Below are 20,600 nucleotides of genomic sequence, written 5' to 3'. Positions count from 1 at the left end.
AACCAATACCTCCTTCCAAAAATGTAACACAATCACATTTCCTTTCCTACCGAAAGTTCCAGACTGGTGACTATTTCTACCAAACACGTGGGTGGTGCGCTTCTTTTTCCCTTTTCTTTTGTTTTTTTCAGCCAGATGGTCTGGAGACACCAAACGCTCTGTTTGGGAGCTAGGAATCGGAGAGAAATTTAACCGTTCGAAAAAGTTGAAGCCTACCAGCTCCCAAGCAGAGAGATCTACTTTCTGATGTGAGCTAAGGTAAGCAGCAATCTACTCCCAAACCTCGCTTTTTCTGGATAAGTGGTTGCATCCAAATGCCAAAAGAGAAAATCTCGAAATACTTGAATCCAGAAATGGAGGAAATGAATTCAACTTCCCAGGGAAAAAGAAAAGAAACATAAAGAAAAAAGAAGTTTGAGGCAATCAAAAGCGAAATAAATCAAGGTAACTCCCAAACATTCCGAAGCTCCATGAGCACAAACCCTAAACAAAGGACCATCTCTCGACCCCAAAAAAAACCCCTAAACCCTAACAAATTTCAAAAAGTCCGCAACATGAAAAGAACCAAATAAGATTTTTCATGTTCCCCAGTTCGGATTAGAAGTAAAAAAAAACTAGAAACCCATTCTCTCGACGAGGAACCGCCAGAGATCTCACCTCCCAGTAAGAGACGCCCTTATTGTACCAATCCCTCTTCCTGGTGGGGTTGTTCTCTTTGATCTTCTCGCTCCACATCTCCCTCGCGCTCCTGAACTCCCGGCCGTCAGAATCCAACCCGTCGACGTCCATCAATCGTTGGGCGCAGTGACAGAGCCAGAGGTGGGCATGGCTGGGTGTCGTATTGGCAATCATCGCTGGCAGGTCTTTCGGTCGGTGACATGGGCGACATGGGTCGTCTGATGCTTTGCACTTCGGTTTCTCAGAAACCGCAAACAGGGTTATTGAGTTTGCCGATCGACTAGAAAAGCAAGAGAGAGGTGGTAGGGACTAGGGAGGTTACCTGAGACAGTGCGACGGCCGGCTGCTAGCGATGGTCGCCAGAGATTGGCGAAGGTCCGATTGACTGCGACACCGGTTCCTCGCATCACCGGAGATTGCAGTAGAGAGGGAGAAGCTCAGAGGGGGGCACCACGGGTTCACTGAAGGGAGGCCGGCGGCACTGGAGAGCACATGGGAGGAGAGCCAGCGAATGGGGTTGTTGCCTTGCCGGTGACAGATGGGGAACGTCGGAACGGAGGGGCAGAGCATAGACGATAAAGAAAAACTGGCGAGGGTTTTACCCCTCGCCCTTTTTGGCAGGCTCTAGACTCATTGAGAGCCCGGGTCCCGGTCGACTCGGTTTCACGAGTTCCGATTCGACTCGGTTTTCCGAGTCATGAGTTGACTCAGTTTCAAATTTTAGGGTGGGCGGCCGCCCACCTATGGCTCCGCCACTGCGACATGGGTGACATGGGTCGTCTGATGCTTTGCGGTTTCTGAGAAACCGAAGGCTTCAGTTTCTCAGAAACCGCAAACAGGGTTATCGTGTTTGCCGATCGACTAGAAAAGCAAGAGAGAGGGGGTAGGGACTAGGGATGTTACTTGAGACAGTGCGACGGTCGGCTGCTAGCGATGGTCGCCGGAGATTGGTGAAGGTCTGACTGACTGCGACACCGGTGCCTCGCGTCGCCGGAGATTGCAGCAGAGAGGGAGAAGCTCGGAGGGGGGCACAACGGGTTCACCGAAGGGAGGCCGGCGGCACTATAGAGCACAGGGGAGGAGAGCCGGCGAATGGGGTTGCTGCCTTACCGGTGACAGATGGGGAATGCCGGAACGGAGGGGAAGAGCGCAGACGATAAAGGAAAACTGGCGAGGGTTTTACCCCTCGCCCCTTTTGGCAGGCTCTAGACTCATCGAGAGACTGGGTCCCGGTCGACTCAGTTTCACAAGTCCCGATTCGACTCGGTTTCTAGAGTCATGAGTCGACTCGGTTTCAAATTTTAGGGTGGGTGGCCGCCCACCCCTGGCTCTGCCACTGCCTTATGCCTTCTGAATGACTATCTCAATTCAGTCATCCAACCCTAGAAGACTACTCTGGTTTAACCGTCTTGTCTAGTCTATCCGATATTTGGTTTATCCTGTCTTCATAGGATAGTCAATCCTATTTAGCCATCCATCTCCGGACGAACAAACCCATTTAGTCGTCCAATCAATTCGAGCAAATGAAGCACATTTGCCTCATCTTCAACCACTTTTGCATGATTTCAAGATATTATTTCTCTCGAATAAACTTTCTTTCGAGGAGGACTTCTCCTAGTTAACCTCATCTCTTAGCTAGGATGAGTACAAATCCAAATCCAAACTCGACGAGTCCCATGATCTGGATCTGTTCTGAACAATTATAAATAGGGGTCCAGCTCTATGATCAGGAATCCAAAAATTTATATGTCTGAACACTAGCTTTGAAGAGAAAGAACCATAGTGTCATACATACACAGAGGTGCTTTTGAAGACATTGTCGTTCCTATTGTACCTGCGTGGATGTGTTGTTGGACTAAGTGAACCTAAAAGCTAAACAAACCCTCAAGTTCGAAGAAGCTACATTTCTAGATCAATTTTCTTACTTTATTCTTGTTTTTATATTTGATTCATTTAAAGATACTTATACAGTTCCTTTCATTTAATTGAATAAAACCATTTGATGCATTTTGAGATATGAAAGTTCAAAAACTTGGTTTTACCTTTCCTCTGGAGAAGGACCGTAGAGACTTGAACAACGTCCCCATATCTTTTTAAAGGAAAATCTTTTCTTTAGTGATTTAAAAGGTAAGTCTCAAAAAATTTTATCAACAATTTTGGCCATCATGATGGGACACCATAGTTTTTTTGAATTTTGTAGTTAGAATTGCGTTTTTGTTTTTTTTTTAGTTTTCTGTCTGTTCGAACGGCTAAACCAACTTTGGTCGTCCCATATTTAGCAGTCTGTTAGCTCTGCTATATGTAGAGTCTGCCTTCTATTTTTTTCTCTTTTTCATGTTGCAGGCAGAGTTGTCTCTGCCTCAGGCCCCTATTTTTCTTTTTAGGCTTAGCCGTCCTGACCCTTTGACCCTCTTTCTCTAGGCAGAGCCGTCTGTGGTCTCTACCACCTTCTTCATGTAATTCTGCAGGCTCAGCCATCAAAGCTTCACCATTCTTCCTGCAGCCTGAGGGCTTGTCTGCATTCCATATTTTTTTTCTGCTTTGTTGGACAACTAAATTAGGTTTAGTCATCCATCCTACTTTTTCGTAGACTTGGTCGTCTGCTGTCTCTGACAGGTTTGGTCGTCCAATCAAACTTTGTTTCTGTTAGATTTGTTCATTCGGCCTGAATCTGTTTTTTTTGGTCATCCAGGTCTTGCAGAAACTTTTTGCAGACTTGGTCGTTTCATCCTTGCGACCTCATTTCTGATTTGGTTGTTCAGGTCCTGCAAGTTTCCTTCAGAGTTGGTCATTCAAGTCTTGCAAGTTTCCTGCAAAGTTGGTCATCGAGGGCCTTTTTTTGCTTTAGTCGTGTGGCTTTATTTTGTCGTTCGGCTAGGTTCAATTGTATGAACCTTGGCCATTTCGATTTTGTCGTTCAAGTAGTGCCATTTTGATCTGTTTGGTCGTCTGAGAATTTGTCATCCTAGACCTTTTTGCCTTTTGTCAGCTCTGCTGCACGCCCGCCATATTTTCTCATTATCGACATATATTTTTTTTTGGGTTTCACTTAGTTGCTTTCTTTTTACTTTATTTATTTTTTGAAAATATAGGTCTTTTTACATTAATTTCATGCATAAATATTAGGCTAGGTTTTATCATTTTTAGAAATCATTGCTAGAGAAATTGCATGACATTTAGAAATTAAAAAAACACAACCTCTAGCAATTTTAGGATATTATGTGAAATTAGAAAAATCTTTGGATCCTCCACCAATACTTTTAAGTTGTTAGCATGGGTTATTGATGGTGGTACCATTCAGAGCCGAAATATTCATGCTAGTACTCTTAAGTTGTTAACTTGAGTATATCAGATATTGATCCGAAAGGGAACCCCTCTCCTAGAACCTGAAGAAATCTCGCAGATCTGTGGAGTACTTTTCGAGAAGACTTAGGATACTCGTCTGGTTGCAAAATCTCTTTTTACTTGTTTAGGCTTTCCTTGAATCACTTGTTTGGGTATCATGAATATCCAATCTCAGACCAAGAAGAGCAATCCTCCATCTATTTCAGAGAAACCACCTCAGAAAAATCTCACTTAAGGGATGCCACCTCACTTGTTTAGATCCATGCATAGGATGTCACATTAGATGTTGTTACGACAATGAAGCCATACATGATACTTCAAGTACAAGGTTTTGATCATGAGCAAGTGAATCAACTGCATTTCATCTAAGGCAATAAAGAAATGTGACAAACATTGAAGAATTTGATGAAGAATCTTTGAAGACTTATATGCAAATGTTAAATTCATTAAAAGTCTTAGATTCTTGTAAGAGCCTTACTTAGAGTGCATATTTCGGTTGCATTTCAGCTAAAAAGTCTTTACAAAAACTTTTCTAAAAGAACCCTTCATGAAAATCTTTTTAGAAAACTCTTTTCTTAAATTTTCGTGTTTATTAGTCGACCAATAGACTCACAAGTCGACTAATTCTTTCGCGCCAAATTTTCTAAATAAAATGTCATTTTTGTCAAATTAGTCGACTAATGACTTTATCAATCGACCGGACAGAATGTCTGTTTTTTACAAATTTAGCAGCAGTCGACTAATGACTTTATCAGTCGACTGAACAGAACATGTATTTTCAGAAAAATTTAGCAGCAGTCGACTGAAAGGGTTTTCAGTCTACTGATGATATTATCAGTCGACTAATTTTTCTCTAGTCGACTAAGTTTCAAATCTTCATATTTTCAAACGGCTCGATAAACAGATCAGTCGACCGACGATAATTGTTAGTCTACTAATAGCTAATTATTAGTCGACTAACCACTATTTCAGTTGACTAATTTTGTCATTTTTCCTGAAACTTTTAAAAGGTGTGTATTTTCATTTTTCAAATGTTTTGATCGTTCAAAATAGACTGTTTTGACACCCTTTCATACCCTCAATGTATGAAATGTTTCAACTATAAATATGAGTGCATTTTACACTCAAAAGCACTGCAATTTAATAAATTTGAATCAATTACTCTTTGCTTTTCACTCATATTCATCTTCTTACTCACGTGTATTTTTCACTTCAGTTTTTCACTCAAATTCCTTTGAGAGATAGCGAATTCGTGAGTAGAGTATTTCAACAACCTCAAAAGCCAATTGCATCTCATTTGCATTCAAAAGAATAGCTCATAGGTTGTATTGTAAGTTGTTACTTGTTTCAATTTTCTGTAAAAGGAAGGACTCCTTGGTTTAAAGGAGTTGTTTGCTTTCAGTAGGTGTGTTACTGAAAGTGAGACCGGATTTGGTCTGTGTATGATCTTTTAGTTACACAAGGTTGATAGTGGAAATCTCAAGCGGGTTTTGCTTGGGGACTGGATGTAGGTCGGGAAAGACCGAACCAGGATAAATTATTGTGTTCTTTGTGTGTTTGCTTTGTGAATTGCAAAATCCATCAAAATTCCGCAGACAATTTTTAAAAGCACTATTCACCCCCCTCTAGTGGTCGTTGCCTCGATCCTACTGCACTTTCATTTGGTATCAGAGCGGGTTTGCTATTATTTTGATTTGACCATCATCTAGCATGGCAACTACAACATCTCAACATAAAGAAGGATGCTCCTCTGTTCGTCCTTCTCTTTTCGATGAAACAATATACTGAAAAGTGAGAATGACAATATTCTTACAATCTATGGATCTCGAAATTTGGAGAGTTGTTTTAGAAAAGTACCAAATGCCATCAACTGATTTCAGTCAATGGACCGATGAAGAAAAGAAGACTGCTTCACTTAATGCCAAGGCGATGAATGCATTGTATTATGTCGTTGACAAGGTAGAGTTCAATCGTATCTCTTAATGCTCTACAGCAAATAAAATCTGGCATACTCTTCTCGTGACTCACGAAAGTACGTCAAAGGTAAAGGAATCTAAAATCGCTTTTTTAGTTCATAAATTTGAATTGTTTAAAATGAAGCAAAATAAATCTATATCGGACATGGTAACAAGAATGACCGATATCACTAACACTCTGAAATCCCTTGGAAAAGAATATTCACAAGTGGATTTAGTCAGAAAAATCCTAAGGTGTTTAACTCCTAAATGGAGAGAGAAAAACCACTGCTATTGAGGAAGCAAATGATTTAAACACTCTCACTCTTGAAGATTTGGTTGGTAACTTAATGGCATATGAAGTCCAACTTCAAGACAGACAAGAAGAAGAACCCAAGAAGAAATCTCTTGCTTTTAAGGCTACTTCTGATTCTGAAAATTCAGAAGAAGATGAAGATGAAGATATTGCTCTCATCACAAGTCAATTCAAAAGATTCATCAAAAAGGGAAGATTTCAAAGAAAGGTAAAGAAAGCAGATTCTTCCAATCCAAATGAAGTCAAGTGCTTTAACTGCAAAAAGGCAGGTTATATCAAGAAAGATTGTCCTCTTCTCAAAATCAAGCCCAAGGACCAATTCAAGAAGAAAAAAACATTTCAAGCTTGTTGGGATGATAGTGACTCATCTTTCGATGAATAATCAAATGAAGAAGTCGCCAACATGTGCTTTGTAGCACAAGAAGATTCGGTAAGTCAATTTGACTATGATGATTTATTAGAAGCATTCAATGATTTATATGCTAAATTTAAGAGTCTAAATTCTAAAAACAAAGAGTTAAAAACTGAGAATTCAACTCTTGACTCTTAAAATAAAGTGTTACTTCAATAGATAGAAGATCTCAAGAAGAAAAACTCTTGTCAAGCATTTGAGATAAAAGAAATTGGAATTAGAATCAATCTCTTACAAAAAGAAATAACTAGTCTAGAAGAAAAATCAAATGATCTTCTTTCTATAGTGACCAAATTCACAAATGGTCAAGAGAATTTAGAAAGACTTCTTGGTTCTCAAAGATGCTCGGTTAATAAAACCGGATTGGGATATAGCTTCTTTGATACTCAAAATAGACCAAACTATGTGATAAAGAATCAAAGACAATATTCTCAACCATTTATTCATAGAACTAAATTTTTTAGTTCTAATAGAAATGCATCTAATCATGGAACTTATAATGCTTATAAGCCTAGACATGATTACTCTATAAATACTAAATCTTTTTATAGAAAGAATATTTATTATCAAAGGAAACCAAAATCCAAATGGATATGGGTTCCTAAGACTAACTCTCATGGACCCAAAAATAGAAAGGGGTCAAATGCTTTGTCTTCTAATTTTGTTGTAGGTACACAAAATAAGGAGCAAATGGATATTGGACAGCGGTTGTTCCAAACATATGACTGGAAGGCCGGAGTTATTTTTCACCCTTCAAAATAAGGATGGAGGAACCGTCACCTTTGGTGACAATAACAAGAGAAAAGTAATAGGTATTGGTAATCCAAAATTTTCGTTGATAGAAAATGTTCTTTTAGTAGATGGTTTAATGCGTAATTTATTATCTATTAGTCAATTATGTGATAAAGGTTTTCATGTTTCTTTTGAACACGATTTATGCTTGATTTCTGATTTTCAATCTAAAAAGATCATTTTTAAAGGTAAAAGAAGGAACAATGTATATAAACTTTATCTAGCTGAGTTACTCACTTTTAATGAAAAATGTCTTATTGTTTCAAATGAAATTTAATGGTTATGGCACAAGAGACTTGAACATGTTAACTTAAAATTATTTCTAAGTTATCCAAGAATGATCTTGTAAGAGGCCTACCTAGAATACCACATAAGAAAGATCACTTATGTGATTCTTGCCAAAGGGGTAAACAAATCAAGAGTTCTTTTAAAGCAAAAGATATAGTTTCAACAGAACGTCCTCTTGAACTTTTACATTTAGATCTATTTGGACCATCTAGAATTCAAAGTTTGAATAGTAGCAAGTATGCTTTTGTTATAGTAGATGATTATTCTCGATTTACATGGGTGATTTTTCTAAAAAGCAAAAATGATGCTTTTTCTGAATTTTTCAAACTTTGTAGAAGAATTACAAATGAAAATTTCACATCTATAATTAAAATTCGTAGTGATCATGGTGGTGAATTTGAAAATGAATCTTTTCTAAAGTTTTGTGATTTACATAGTATATCTCACAACTTTGCTTTTCCTAGAGCGGCTCCACAAAATGGAGTTGTTGAAAGAAAGAATAGAACTTTGCACGAATGTGCTAGAACCATGCTTCAAGATAAAAATTTACCAAAATACTTTTGAGCTGAAGCAATAAATACAACATGTTATGTTTTAAATCGTGTTCTTATTCGACCAATTTTACATAAAACATGTTTTGAATTATATTATGATCGTATACCAAATATCTCATATTTCAAAGTTTTTGGTAGCAAATGCTTCTTGTTAAATACCAAAGATAATCTTGATAAGTTTAATTCAAAATCAGATGAATCAATATTTCTTGGATATTCTTCTAGAAGTAAAGCTTATCGTATTTTTAATAAAAGAACATCTTGCATTGAAGAATCTTTACATGTTGCATTTGATGAGAATTGTGAGCAAGTTATTCCTCTAAGCGAAGGAGAAGAAGTAATACTTCAAGAAGAACCTTTGATATAGAGTACTTCTCAAGAAAATGTTCCTCTTTAACCGGTTTGAAAAAAAGTTCCCAATCATCCTCATGAACAAGTTATTGAAGAAATAAAGAGTGGTGTCCAAACTAGAAGGCAATTGCAATATATTGCAAATATTGCTTTCATATCTAAAATAGGAGAGAACTAGGCATTTGCTCATTTTTAGATTTATAAAATGTTAATTTTTTAACAAAATCTCAAAATCGCACCATATTAGTGGACCGATAAATTTCTAGTCGACTGATGCTTTAAATTTTTTTTAGAAGGAATCGCACCTTATTAGTCGACCGATAAATTTCTAGTCGACTGATGCTTTAAATTTTTTTTAGAAGGAATCGCACCTTATTAGTCGACCGATAAAATTCTAGTCGACTGATATTTTTAAAATTTTTTAAAGGACTCGATACCCCTTGGTTTCTAACACACCGTTTCATTTTTACGCACCTTTTCATTTTTCTTAAAAATGAAACTCTTTGAAAAACAAAACCCTCTCTCTCTCTCCTCTCTCGCTTTCGGAAAAACCCTCGGAGTGTCGTTCGAACCTCTCCTCGCCGGAATCTTCTGGCTGTGACAGGGAGTTGCCCAAATCCTCTTGTCGTGACCGGTGCATCTTCAGTTCTCGCCGGAATCCTTGTGGCAACCTCCTTTCACTTGCCGTCATCCACTGCGAACTCCTCCTCTTCTTTTCCCTCTTGCCTAAAATCTGTGGAGAATCAACATCCCTCTTCAGTGGGTTGTTACTGTTGATTATTTTGGCCACTACCAACAAATTTGAAGGCACAGCGTTCACTTTGCACAAAGTGTTTCTGTTGCACGACGACAGATATCTTCCTCTCGCCGGACATCATTTGGAAGCCGACATCAACACCATCTTCAACTGTTCCTCTCAACAACTGTGTTGATCAATCATTCTCTGCAACTGCAAAATTTTTTTGGGTGAATCTGTTTTAATCATGCCTCGTCAGAAGACTGCATCCGCAAAAGGGTCTCCTCCTCCTACACCTCTAGCAAAATATGGATTTTCTCTCAGATTACTCTGAAATCCTCTTTTATATGATACTTTTGGATCGGTTTCTTCACTTCCTATTTTACCAGGCCGAAATGTCCTCTTTCACATGTTTTTTCGTTACAAAATCAGAGAATTATTTCTAGGTATTTCACATCTTTTTTATGCCTGTGCAGACACCCTTCATTATCCTTTTCTGATCCACTTGTTTTATACAAATTTACAAATTGATCATGAAACTGGAGTTCTTTCCTCTCTTGTTCGTGATGTTGAAATTAAGTTTGATTCTAAACTACTTGGACAAATCCTAGAAATTCCACCTTCAGACACTCTTTTTAATACTATTGAACTTAATGATGAAAGAATTTTTGAACAAATTCTTCTTCCCGGTGCACCTCATTGCCCTCCTTTCAAAAATACTAATCTTCAAACTCGTGCACGCATTGCTGGACGAATCCTTGCCCACAATGTTCTACCTAAAACTGGTTCTTTTGATTACTATTCCACAGATCTCTCTACGGCTCTTTATGTCTTATTTGGAAATATTTCTATAAATTGGGCCAACGTGTATTTTACTAATTTGTGGAAACAAAAATCATTTGTTCCTTATGGATGTCTTCTTACTCGTATTTTCAGACATTTCAAAGTTCCCTTAACAAATGAAAAATATATTGAGCAAAAGGAGTTCTTTGATCAAACTATTTTTAAATGAATGAAAATTCAATATCTGCCTCCTTTAAACTTTGATCAAACTGAACCATCAATTTCTGAACCCTCACCATCTTCTGTGACACCTTCATCTCAAGCAAAATGAAAGAAATTTTCTACTAGTCAAGACAATGATGAAGTTTTGCAGCGACTGGATGCTTTGGAGTTGCATCAACACACTTTTCATGAAGATGTGACTCAACAACTTTCTTCGATTCAGAAAGATATTACTGCAATCAAAGACTTGCTCAACTCACTTTTCTGATCTTTGTTTTCTGTCTTTACTGAACTTTGATACTTTATGGGTTGTAATATTTTGAACTTGAAGTTACATTTTGCTTATGCTATTTCTGCCCTTACTCTTTTTTATTATGACAAAGGGGGAGAAAAAGATAGATAAAAAGATAGAACTTGGTGCCTCTTGGTAGACACATGATGGAAATTATAAAAAGAAAGAGAAAAAGACGGAAATTACATGAGAAATTGCATAAAGATAGAACTTGCATGAGAAATTAAGAGAAAAAGATAGAAATTGCATATTGCATTATGACATGGAAATTACATCATGTGAAAGCATTGAAAATTGCATTTTTGAAAAAGTTTTAAAAATGCATGAAGTAATGATGGAAATGCAAACCAATCAATATGTGATATATGTGCTTTGAATGTACTAACTTTTAATGTTTGCAGCATATTGATAGGGGGAGTAAAATCTCCATCTATGCATCTAAATGTTTCATCTTTGATTAAGTTTGTCATCATAAAAAATGGGGAGATTGTTACGACAATGAAGCCGTACATGATACTTCAAGTATAAGGTTTTGATGATGAGCAAGTGAATCAACTGCATTTCAGCTAAGGCAATAAAGAAATGTGACAAACATTGAAGAATTCGATAAAGAATCTTTGAAGATTTATGTGCAAATGTTAAATTCATTAAAAGTCTTAGATTCTTGTAAGAGTCTTACTTAGAATGCATATTTCGGTTGCATTTCAGCTAAAAAGTCTTTAAAAAAACTTTTCTAAAAGAACCCTCAATGAAAATCTTTTTAGAAAACTCTTTTCTTAAATTTTCGTGTTTATTAGTCGACCAATAGACTCACCAGTCGACTAATGCTTTCGTGCCAAATTTTCTAAACAAAATGTCATTTTTGTCAAATTAGTCGACTAATGACTTTATCAATCGACCGGACAGAATGTCTGTTTTCTGGAAATTTAGCAGCAGTCAACTAATGATTTTATCAGTCGACTGAACAAAAAATGTATTTTCAGAAAAATTTAGCAGTAGTCGACTGAAAGGTTTTTCAGTCTACTGATGATATTATCAGTTGACTAATTTTTTCTCTAGTCAACTAAGTTTCAAATCTTCAGATTTTCAAACGGCTCGATAAATAGATCAGTCAACCGACGATAACTGTCAATCTACTAATAGCTAATTATTAGTCGACTAACTACTATTCCAGTTGACTAATTTTGTCGTTTTTCCTGAAACTTTTAAAATGCGTGTCTTTTCATTTTTCAAACGTTTTGATCGTTAAAATAGACTGTTTTGACACCCTTTCATACCCTCAATGTATGAAATGTTTCAACTATAAATATGAGTGCATTTTACACTCAAAAGCACTGCAATTCAATAAATTTGAATCAATTACTCTTTGCTTTTCACTCATATTCATTTTCTTACTCACATGATATTTTTCACTTCAGTTTTTCACTCAAATTCCTTTGAGAGATAGTGAATTCGTGAGTAGAGTATTTCAACAACCTCAAAAGTCAATTGCATCTCATTTACATTCAAAAGAAGGGCTCATAGGTTGTATTGTAAGTTGTTACTTGTTTCAATTTTCTGTAAAAGGAAGGACTCCTTGGTTTAAAGGAGTTGTTTGCTTTCAGTAGATGTGTTACTGAAAGTGGGACCGGATTTGGTCTGTGTATGATCTTGTAGTTACACAAGGTTGATAGTGGAAATCTCAAGCGGGTTTTGCTTGAAGACTGAATGTAGGTCGGGAAAGACCGAACCAGGATAAATTATTGTGTTCTTTATGTATTTGCTTTGTGAATTGCAAAATCCGTCAAAATTCTGCAGACAATTCTTAAAAGCACTATTCACCCCCCTCTAGTGCTCGTTGCCTCGATCCTACTGCACTTTCAGATGTTGCCAAATGCTGCCTACGATGTGGATCTGGATGAAGAGACCCACACCAATGTCCCTAGAGAGCTCGAAGATGCTCTTAGAAAAGAAAAGGGTTCAGTATAGCAAGAATCTAGCTCTAGCAAAAATAAATAATTCAATACTTCGTGTCTTTATTCTAGATTAGGCAAGCACCAACAATCTCTAAATATATCAAAGTACGCATAAAAATATCAAATTTCACGCAATTTCAACCACAATAAAGCTTTGTGAGTTTTTTAGTAAAATAGAACCTCTTTTCTATAATTTTAGAAAAGTCAAAGACCCCATTTTGTAATAAACATCAAACCAAAACCCTCCATAAGACCTTTCGTGCTTAACAAAAAAGAATAACTACTTTTCTATAATATCAAAAAAGTAAGAAGCTTGTCTAAGCAAAATATTAAAAATTGAAACCTCAAAACTGTAAATATGGAACTTTCTAAGTTAAATAAAAAATTATAAGCACTTTTATGTAGTTTCAGAAAAATATGAACTCTCTTTCAGTAAATATCAGAAAACCGATACCTTGTTTTGGCAAAATTCCAGCCTGAAATACTATTTTGGAATTTTATATGTTCCTAAATGGAATTAATACAATATTATGTATTTAATATGCAAATAAGTATTTAATAATGCCAAAATAACGTTAAATTGGAGTAAAACCGAAAGGGAGGTATTCTCGATCCTTCCTTCCCTCAGAAATCGAAGGAGAAACCAATAACGCTGCTTCTCCAACCCTGTTGTTGCTCCCTTTTTCGGCAAAGAAACTGCGGTGGAGTTCAACCCGATCGGTTGATGCCTCGTACGGAAACCCTAAATCACCAAGGTTCCCGCCGGCGATCGACGCTGGTGCCACCGCCGAGCAGCAATGCCTGTTGAGGTTTACCGAGGGGCGACTTGGTCTCTTAGAGGAGAGACTTCCGATCAACCTCCTCTTGCTCCGATGGTTTTAATATTGAAGAGAAGGGAAGGTCGGATCAGGCTGAAGGAAAGAATTTTCAGGTGATTCGACGGTCAGATGGTGGTGGAATCCCCATGAAAGGGGTCATTCTAACCTTAATACGTCGGTTGTCAGTTGTTGATTTCCCCTCTTTATTCTATCTAACCCTTATTTTTTTCCTTTTTTCCTCAAACGATCACCGTCGATTGGATGAGGTTTTTCAGATGGTCTGAGTTCTAGCGATTTTGGAGTTTTTTTTTTCTTTGTCAGCTACTGTCGATTATTCTGATGACACCGGATTTTTCGGCAGTACCACCAGATTTTGTGATGGCCAGGAAAACCCTAACTAATTTTCTTTTCATATTTAGTCTTGCTCCTTTCTCTTTTTTATTTTTGCAAAGAACTGGGAATTAAGTGGACTGTGGCGCTGGTGGGACTCCAACCAACGGTCAGCACCGTTTTTCCAGTGACGGATTCCGACGAACGCCGGTCCCCAAAAAATCGGGTAAGGTTTCCAACAGATTCGATTTTGAGGAAAAACAAATATCCACTAACCATTTTCGCTAAATCCATTCCTTTTGTTTTTTCCGAGATTGGCCATAATGTGTTCCTGTGCCACTATGCATACTCCTGGTGACCAGTCCAAGCACCAATAGGGTTGGATGAACTAGTGCTCTGATACAACTCTAAGAATTCGAATATTTGCTGAAGATCGACCCTGGGGTTGAACGTCAGCCGTTACCCACGAAATCGCCATGGACAAATAATTTCTCTCACAATCTCTTGCCTTTCTTTCATTTTTTGTTTATCAGAAATCTATGATTCTATGCATTTTTCATCATCATTAGAACTGATCCGTAGGGTCATTCTTGTATTCCTAAAGAGGGTAGGATTAATACATGCCCAATGGAGAAGCTCCCATCAACCCCTAAGGTTGCAACCCTCGACCCTGACTTTGTTAATTTATTGTTTTACACGACTCAATAGTTGGGAGGGTGCAACCGTTGGATTGTCTTATGGCCACAACCTTACACAGTCTTGATTCATCCATTGTTTTGGCAAGGCCTCTGGTGCCGGCCAACTCCTCGCAGACCCAGAAGAACTTGTTGTACGATATGCAGTCCTTTAAGATGTTCCTCACCCTCAATTTTAGGGCTTCCATAGCTGCAGCTCACAACAGCTTTCTCACTTTGTTGACGGTGATCCACGATGTGTCAAGCGTCAATGGCGAGGCAAGGTTCTTGAGATGAAACTGATCCAATTGTTGAACCAGATGGAGAGTGATTCCATCGATGCGGCAGATTGGGAAAACCATCACAAATTTAAAATAGCATAAAGAGGAAACTATCGAAAGTTGAATACGTTAGAGCTGGGTGCCCCCCCCCCCCCCCCGTCAAAATGCGGTTACACACCAAGTAAGATATCGGAATCTCCTACCCTTTTCTCACCTTTTTTTCCTTCAAAATCTCTTACTCTTTTTCTCACCCTTTTTTTTCTTCAAAATCACTAATTGGCAATGTCCTCCACCTCTGACGCCTATTAATGGCTCTTAATTAATCTCACGGGCTGCGCTATCAGAGCTATAATTCTACCCCATAATTTTCCTCCCAGTCTGACACAACTATTTTGCTCCTTGATTCAGTTCCCAAATTCAAGACTTTAACTCAATGCTTCCTTCTCTCTCTCTCTCATTGATTCTTGGAGGCCTTTTCTCTCTCTCTCTCTCTCTCTCTTTGATTCTTGGAGGCCTTGTGGCTCTCTCTCTCTCTCTCTCATTGATTCTTGGAGGCCTTGTGGCCCACTGCTAATACCATAATAGGACTGTGATACACACGAGAAGATTGTGCCTGCAACTGACAACAAATATAAAGGATGCCAGTCTTCAAACCAATTGACAGAGCATGCTTCTTTAGATATGTGGTTGGCCATAATGAAACTTCACTGGATATAATCTCACGTGAGTAGGACAGGAGCCACCAAAAAATGGAGATGGACATTATCTGTTTTTTTTTCTCTTTTTGATGGCCACTTCTGCAGTTCATTGGCGTAATATCCCTGGTTTTTCTTACTCACCAGAAAGTACAACCCAGCTTTGGCCTCTTGGCAAAAGACACAATCTGAGGATTTTTTTTAAGAAAAGGCAAGCTGGGGTTAGGCACACCCCCACCAGTTATTATTAACGTACCACTGGGTTTTGAAACTGCAACGTCCTACCACAAGGAGATTTGCACTGACACCTCCAACCAACCACGCGGAGTCCCCGTTGGTACAATCTTGGGATTTTGTTTTCTCAAGTGCAGAAAACAAATTTTTCAGCACAAATAAATCAACCTAAAAATCTTCATGCCCGAGGAACGACTTATCATCACTTTTACAAATGGATAATGCATTAGTGGGAGCAAAAATAAATAAAGAAATGAAACAGTAGTACTGAACTAGATACCCAAAGAAGCCTTATCCCTTAATACCCAAATGGATAATAGACTTAAGGCATTTTTCCAAGAAATCTGGTACTAAATCCCTGACTGTTAATCAAATGGAAAAGAAAACAACAAAAAGAAGAGAATTGAACAAAAACAGATTACCCCCAAATAGATAAGTATGTTCCTGTAAATCCCAAGCACCTTGCCATGACAGCCTTCAACTCTGAAATTCCTAAGCTCAAGTCCCGTACGAATCAACCCAGATCTATCATTTTCAATTTTATTGTTTCAACTTAGCAAGAGCATGCACTTTACAGCAGTTTGTAAAGAAGGAATTGGTCGTAGAAAATATCAAGACTAAAGAGATCTTGAGAGCATTTCTGCTTTTGAGAAGATTAATTCAACGAGCCTCGGTTTCCAATAAGAAAAACAGAATGGCCGATTTTGTAAATCTATTTAGTACAGCACATCGATGTACAAAGGGAATTCTGCCAAACTGACGTCTATCTTTAAATCATATATATGAATTACAGAATGAGCGCCAACCATATAAATCTCAATTAGAAAGAAGATTCAGACCTGAACAAGTACATACAGATCAATCCACCCAAAACCCAAAATGATTTAAGCTATCATTGACAGATAATCATGTACAGAAAAGCTTATTGGTTATCTATTAGCAGTAGCACAAGAGAAAGAAAAATATCATAAAGGCAAGAACCCCAGGTATTGCCTTTGACCTGGCATTGGCTATAATTTAGATCTTGCTGCTGCACAAAATAAGCTACTTAGCTAGCATTGATTGTTGTCTCCACCTACTCTTCTCCAGAAGCTTAGCCTTTTCACAGCCACTACCATAATCTGAATCAGTTGCTTGCTTCTCGATTGACTGCAAGTTGTTATCATCACGTGGACTTTCACGAAGCATGCGTCCAGGCTCCCGCCCAATACGACGATCCTACACCATAAAAAGAATAACTGCAAATACGCTCCAAGCATTGCAAGACATCTTCTAACACCATCTTTTCCCTTTCTTTCAATGATCAAACCAAGTGATACATAATTGAATATATATAAACTTTGGAAATGAAGGTGATAGAAACATTTTGGCAACGAAAGAAAATAGTGCTAACATCACATCTGCACAGTTGAATGCTGAGCACAATCAGACATTAATAGTATATATAAAACAAAGGTGAATGCTTTCGGAGAATGACCATACACAGTAATTATGGAAACCGAAGATGAATATGATAAACAGAATGAAAAAATAAATTTTGTTAGAGACATAAGCTTTCAGGCTGTCACACGAACTCTTCTAACAGGGCACCGCACCAGTGTTGCACCCGCACCCAGGCAGGTGCGACACTTGGACATAGCTTCCTTTGTGTTAGGTGAAGTCAACCACACTGAGGTCCATTTCTATCCAAAAGTATATTCAGTTAAGCCTAATCAAGTCCATTTTTATCTATATTATATATATAAATACATAAATGCACACAAATACACGTAGTGTTAACTTAAACCGTTAAAAATTATATATATATATATATCCTTCCCGCAACCCCGCACCCAAGTTTTTTTTAAAGTGCCGCATCCGCACCTATGTGACATAGCTTTCAGGTCATCCCCTCGGGAATTCTCCAAAATGGAAAAGATAAAGCTCACACAATACCTACTATTACTGGTCAAAATAAACAAACATGACCTTAAGCTCACCAAACAATGAGAAGCAGCAGAGACAAGAAACGAGGGTGGTGAAGGCAGCATGGTGATATCATAATCCCTCACAAAGGACAACAGAGTAACAGGAAAATACTTTTTGTGAAAATCTAAACATGTTAGAAAAAGATAGTAGTGTACATCTCGGAATGGATAATCATCTATTTCAAGCATATGTATGGCATGCCCCATCTTTGGCCTCTTTTGGGCATCTGGATCTACACATCGTAGAGCAACCAAGAGGGTCCTCTTCAATGCCCTAGAAGACGGCTTCTCAAGCATCTTGGGGTCAACTACTCCCTCAGAATTCCTGTTTGCAACCATTGTTTTGAGCCACTCAACCAGGTTCACCTGACAATCATTAGTTTCAAATGAAAAAGAATAAGAATATCACAAAATTACTAAATTAAAAAAGAACAGGCAAAGAATTTCAAGAACAAAGGATCAACCTCCCCTGGAGGCCTGCTATAGTCAACTGGGCTTCTTCCAGAAATGATTTCCATTATAAGGATTCCAAAACTATATACATCACTTCTTTCATTCAACATCCCACTGCTTGCATACTCAGGAGCTACATACCTATACAAGTACAACAACAAAATAGTGATATTGAATCTTGCCATTGAAATACAAGGAAAACAAGTAATTCGATGAATATGAGATTGTACCCAAATGTCCCCATGACACGGGTTGTGACATAGCTCCTCTCTGATCCCAAAAGCTTGGCCAAACCAAAATCAGAGACTTTGGGATTCCATTGCTTATCTAGCAAGATATTACTCGACTTAACATCACGATGAACAACCTTAGGTTCCAATCCCTCATGCAGATAAGTGAGCCTGCATTTTGTGTGAAATTTCACCAGTATAAAAACAATGTGGCAAGCAAAGGAATACAAACATGTATTTCAAGATGATAAAACCATGGTACCCTTTTGCTGTTCCAAGTATAATATTCATCCTAATTTCCCATGTTAAAGGGCTATAGTCTCCTACATCCCCATGAAGCCATTGTTCCAAATTCCCGTTGTCCAAGTATTCGTAAACAAGCAACCTGAATTATCCACACACATCACAACAATTAGGAAAAATTAATGAAAAGCAGACCATATATCCAAAATAGGTGAAAATTGAAAATGAAAGATTTAGTGACGAAAAGAAATGATTGATCACCTATGAGCTCCTTCAGCACAATAGCCCAACAACCTCACTAGATTCTTATGCCGAACCCGCCCGATAGCTTCAACTTCAACTTTAAACTCCTTTTCTGCTTGGCCCCTAATAATATCAAGAGCAGAAAAACTCGCACAAATCAAAAAAGAATTACCCATCTTCGATTCTAGTTCAGATTCTTACAAGAAAGATACAAATTTCATCACATGAGTTTTTCTTTTTCTTCTTTAAATTATCTGATATCAAGGCCATTAATTCTTCACAAGTCCAAAACAGATTGACACAAATCCTCCAATGCAATGCAGAATCTTGTGAAACAAAACTATTCCAATCAATGCTTGATTGATGGTGGTGGTGGTGGTGGTGGCGATGATGATGAAGAAGAAAAAGAGGACCACTTTTTGGCAGAGAAAAAAGAAGGAAAAAGCTTGAGGTTCATTAAAACTTGCATCCTCTTAGTTGTATCTTATCTGCTGATAAGGAAGCATTTGGATGCAACCACAAACTTATCTCCAACAATAGGATCAGTTGGGGCATTGCATTTGGGGAAATAGAACAGTCCTAATTGGGCCCATTTATCTAGATAATTGGGCAATCCAAACACACCATAAAGGATGCAACTGATCAATGCCTCTGCTTAAAAACTTAACACATTGCACAGCATGCTTGGAAGAAGAAGAGATCATACAATCTCATACCTATTGTTGAACAGATTTTTAATGGCAACGTTGGTGTTATCCTGCATGACCCCGTGGTAGACGATGCCGTACCCGCCTTCGCCGGCCACGTTCTCGTCGGCGAAGCCATTGGTCGCAACCTCGAGCTCGCGCAGGGTGTACCAATGGCCCCAGCCAAGGTGGGAGACCTCAGGGGCGGCAGGCGGGGGTGCCGGATCAGCGGCGCACCGGCTCTCGCCGCTGCCGTAGGACGACGACGTGCCCCCGCGCTCCGGGAAGGCAATCCGGTGCTCCTTGCCGATGTCGATGCGGATCTCGTCGCGCCCGGCGCGGTCTCTCTCGCCTGAGATCGGCTGAACGCCCGATTCCGACATGGGCAGGGCGAGGATCTGAACCAGTGGCTTGGCCTCCGAAATGGACTTGTGGGTGTTGTCGATTCTGACCTCCTGAATCTCCTTACACACATTGTGGATGATGGGTTTCGCGCTCGGTGGAGATGGGTGGTGGTGGGCGAAGGGGGTCGTCTTGCTCTTGGCGTTCTTCCGGCGGGAGGTGAGCCACAGGGAGAGGAAGAAGAGGAGGACGACGATGGCTGCGCCCACGGAGATGCCGAGCACCACCCATAGTCTTAGCCCGAAGATGGATGTTCGTTTGGAGAGCTCGTCGTTGAGGAAGGCTCCATTATAGAACCCCATTGCTGCCGCTGCTTGCTCCTCCTCTCCCGCTCACCTGTGTGGGCTCATCGGGAGAGAGAGAGAGAGAGAGAGGTGGGGGTTGGTAATGGACTGATCGGTTTCACTTTCAACTACTCTCGCTGGACTCGACTTCCTAGCTCTCAAGAGAGAGAGAGAGAGAGAGAGAGAGAGAGAGAGAGAGAGTTGTCATGATGGGATGGCAGAATTTTAAATTTTTGTTAAGCAGAGCAAAGTTTGCTTCTTTTCCATCTCTCCCTTTCTTCACATTAGACCGTTTGGGTATCAAAATATTCAGAGAATTGGATACAAAATGACCGACGCTTTGAGATTCCTTAAACCCTAATAATAGTAGGATCTCTCCCA

The 20,600-nt window shown here is 38.8% G+C and overlaps 1 protein-coding gene and 1 pseudogene across 1 annotated transcript in view; both read right to left on the bottom strand.

The window, feature by feature from the left end:
• Positions 1–789, bottom strand: part of LOC149829630 (putative pectate lyase 5) — a 35,069-nt gene extending 34,280 nt beyond the window's left edge. Inside the window, exon 1 of the mRNA XM_090015214.1 lies at positions 658–789. Coding sequence (XP_089871340.1) covers positions 658–789 — 132 coding nt within the window. The remainder of the gene's footprint in view (positions 1–657) is intronic.
• A 15,819-nt stretch (positions 790–16,608) lies between these two features.
• On the bottom strand, positions 16,609–20,237 carry LOC149829629 (putative serine/threonine-protein kinase At1g01540; annotated as a pseudogene).
• Positions 20,238–20,600: the final 363 nt, after the last annotated feature.

Source organism: Nuphar pumila, chromosome 8, assembly GCF_984573655.1.
Source record: "Nuphar pumila chromosome 8, dmNupPumi1.hap1.1, whole genome shotgun sequence".
NCBI lineage: Eukaryota > Viridiplantae > Streptophyta > Magnoliopsida > Nymphaeales > Nymphaeaceae > Nuphar > Nuphar pumila.
The sequence above is the reverse complement of the archived record's forward strand: the minus strand, read 5'-3'. Positions and strand labels throughout refer to the sequence as shown.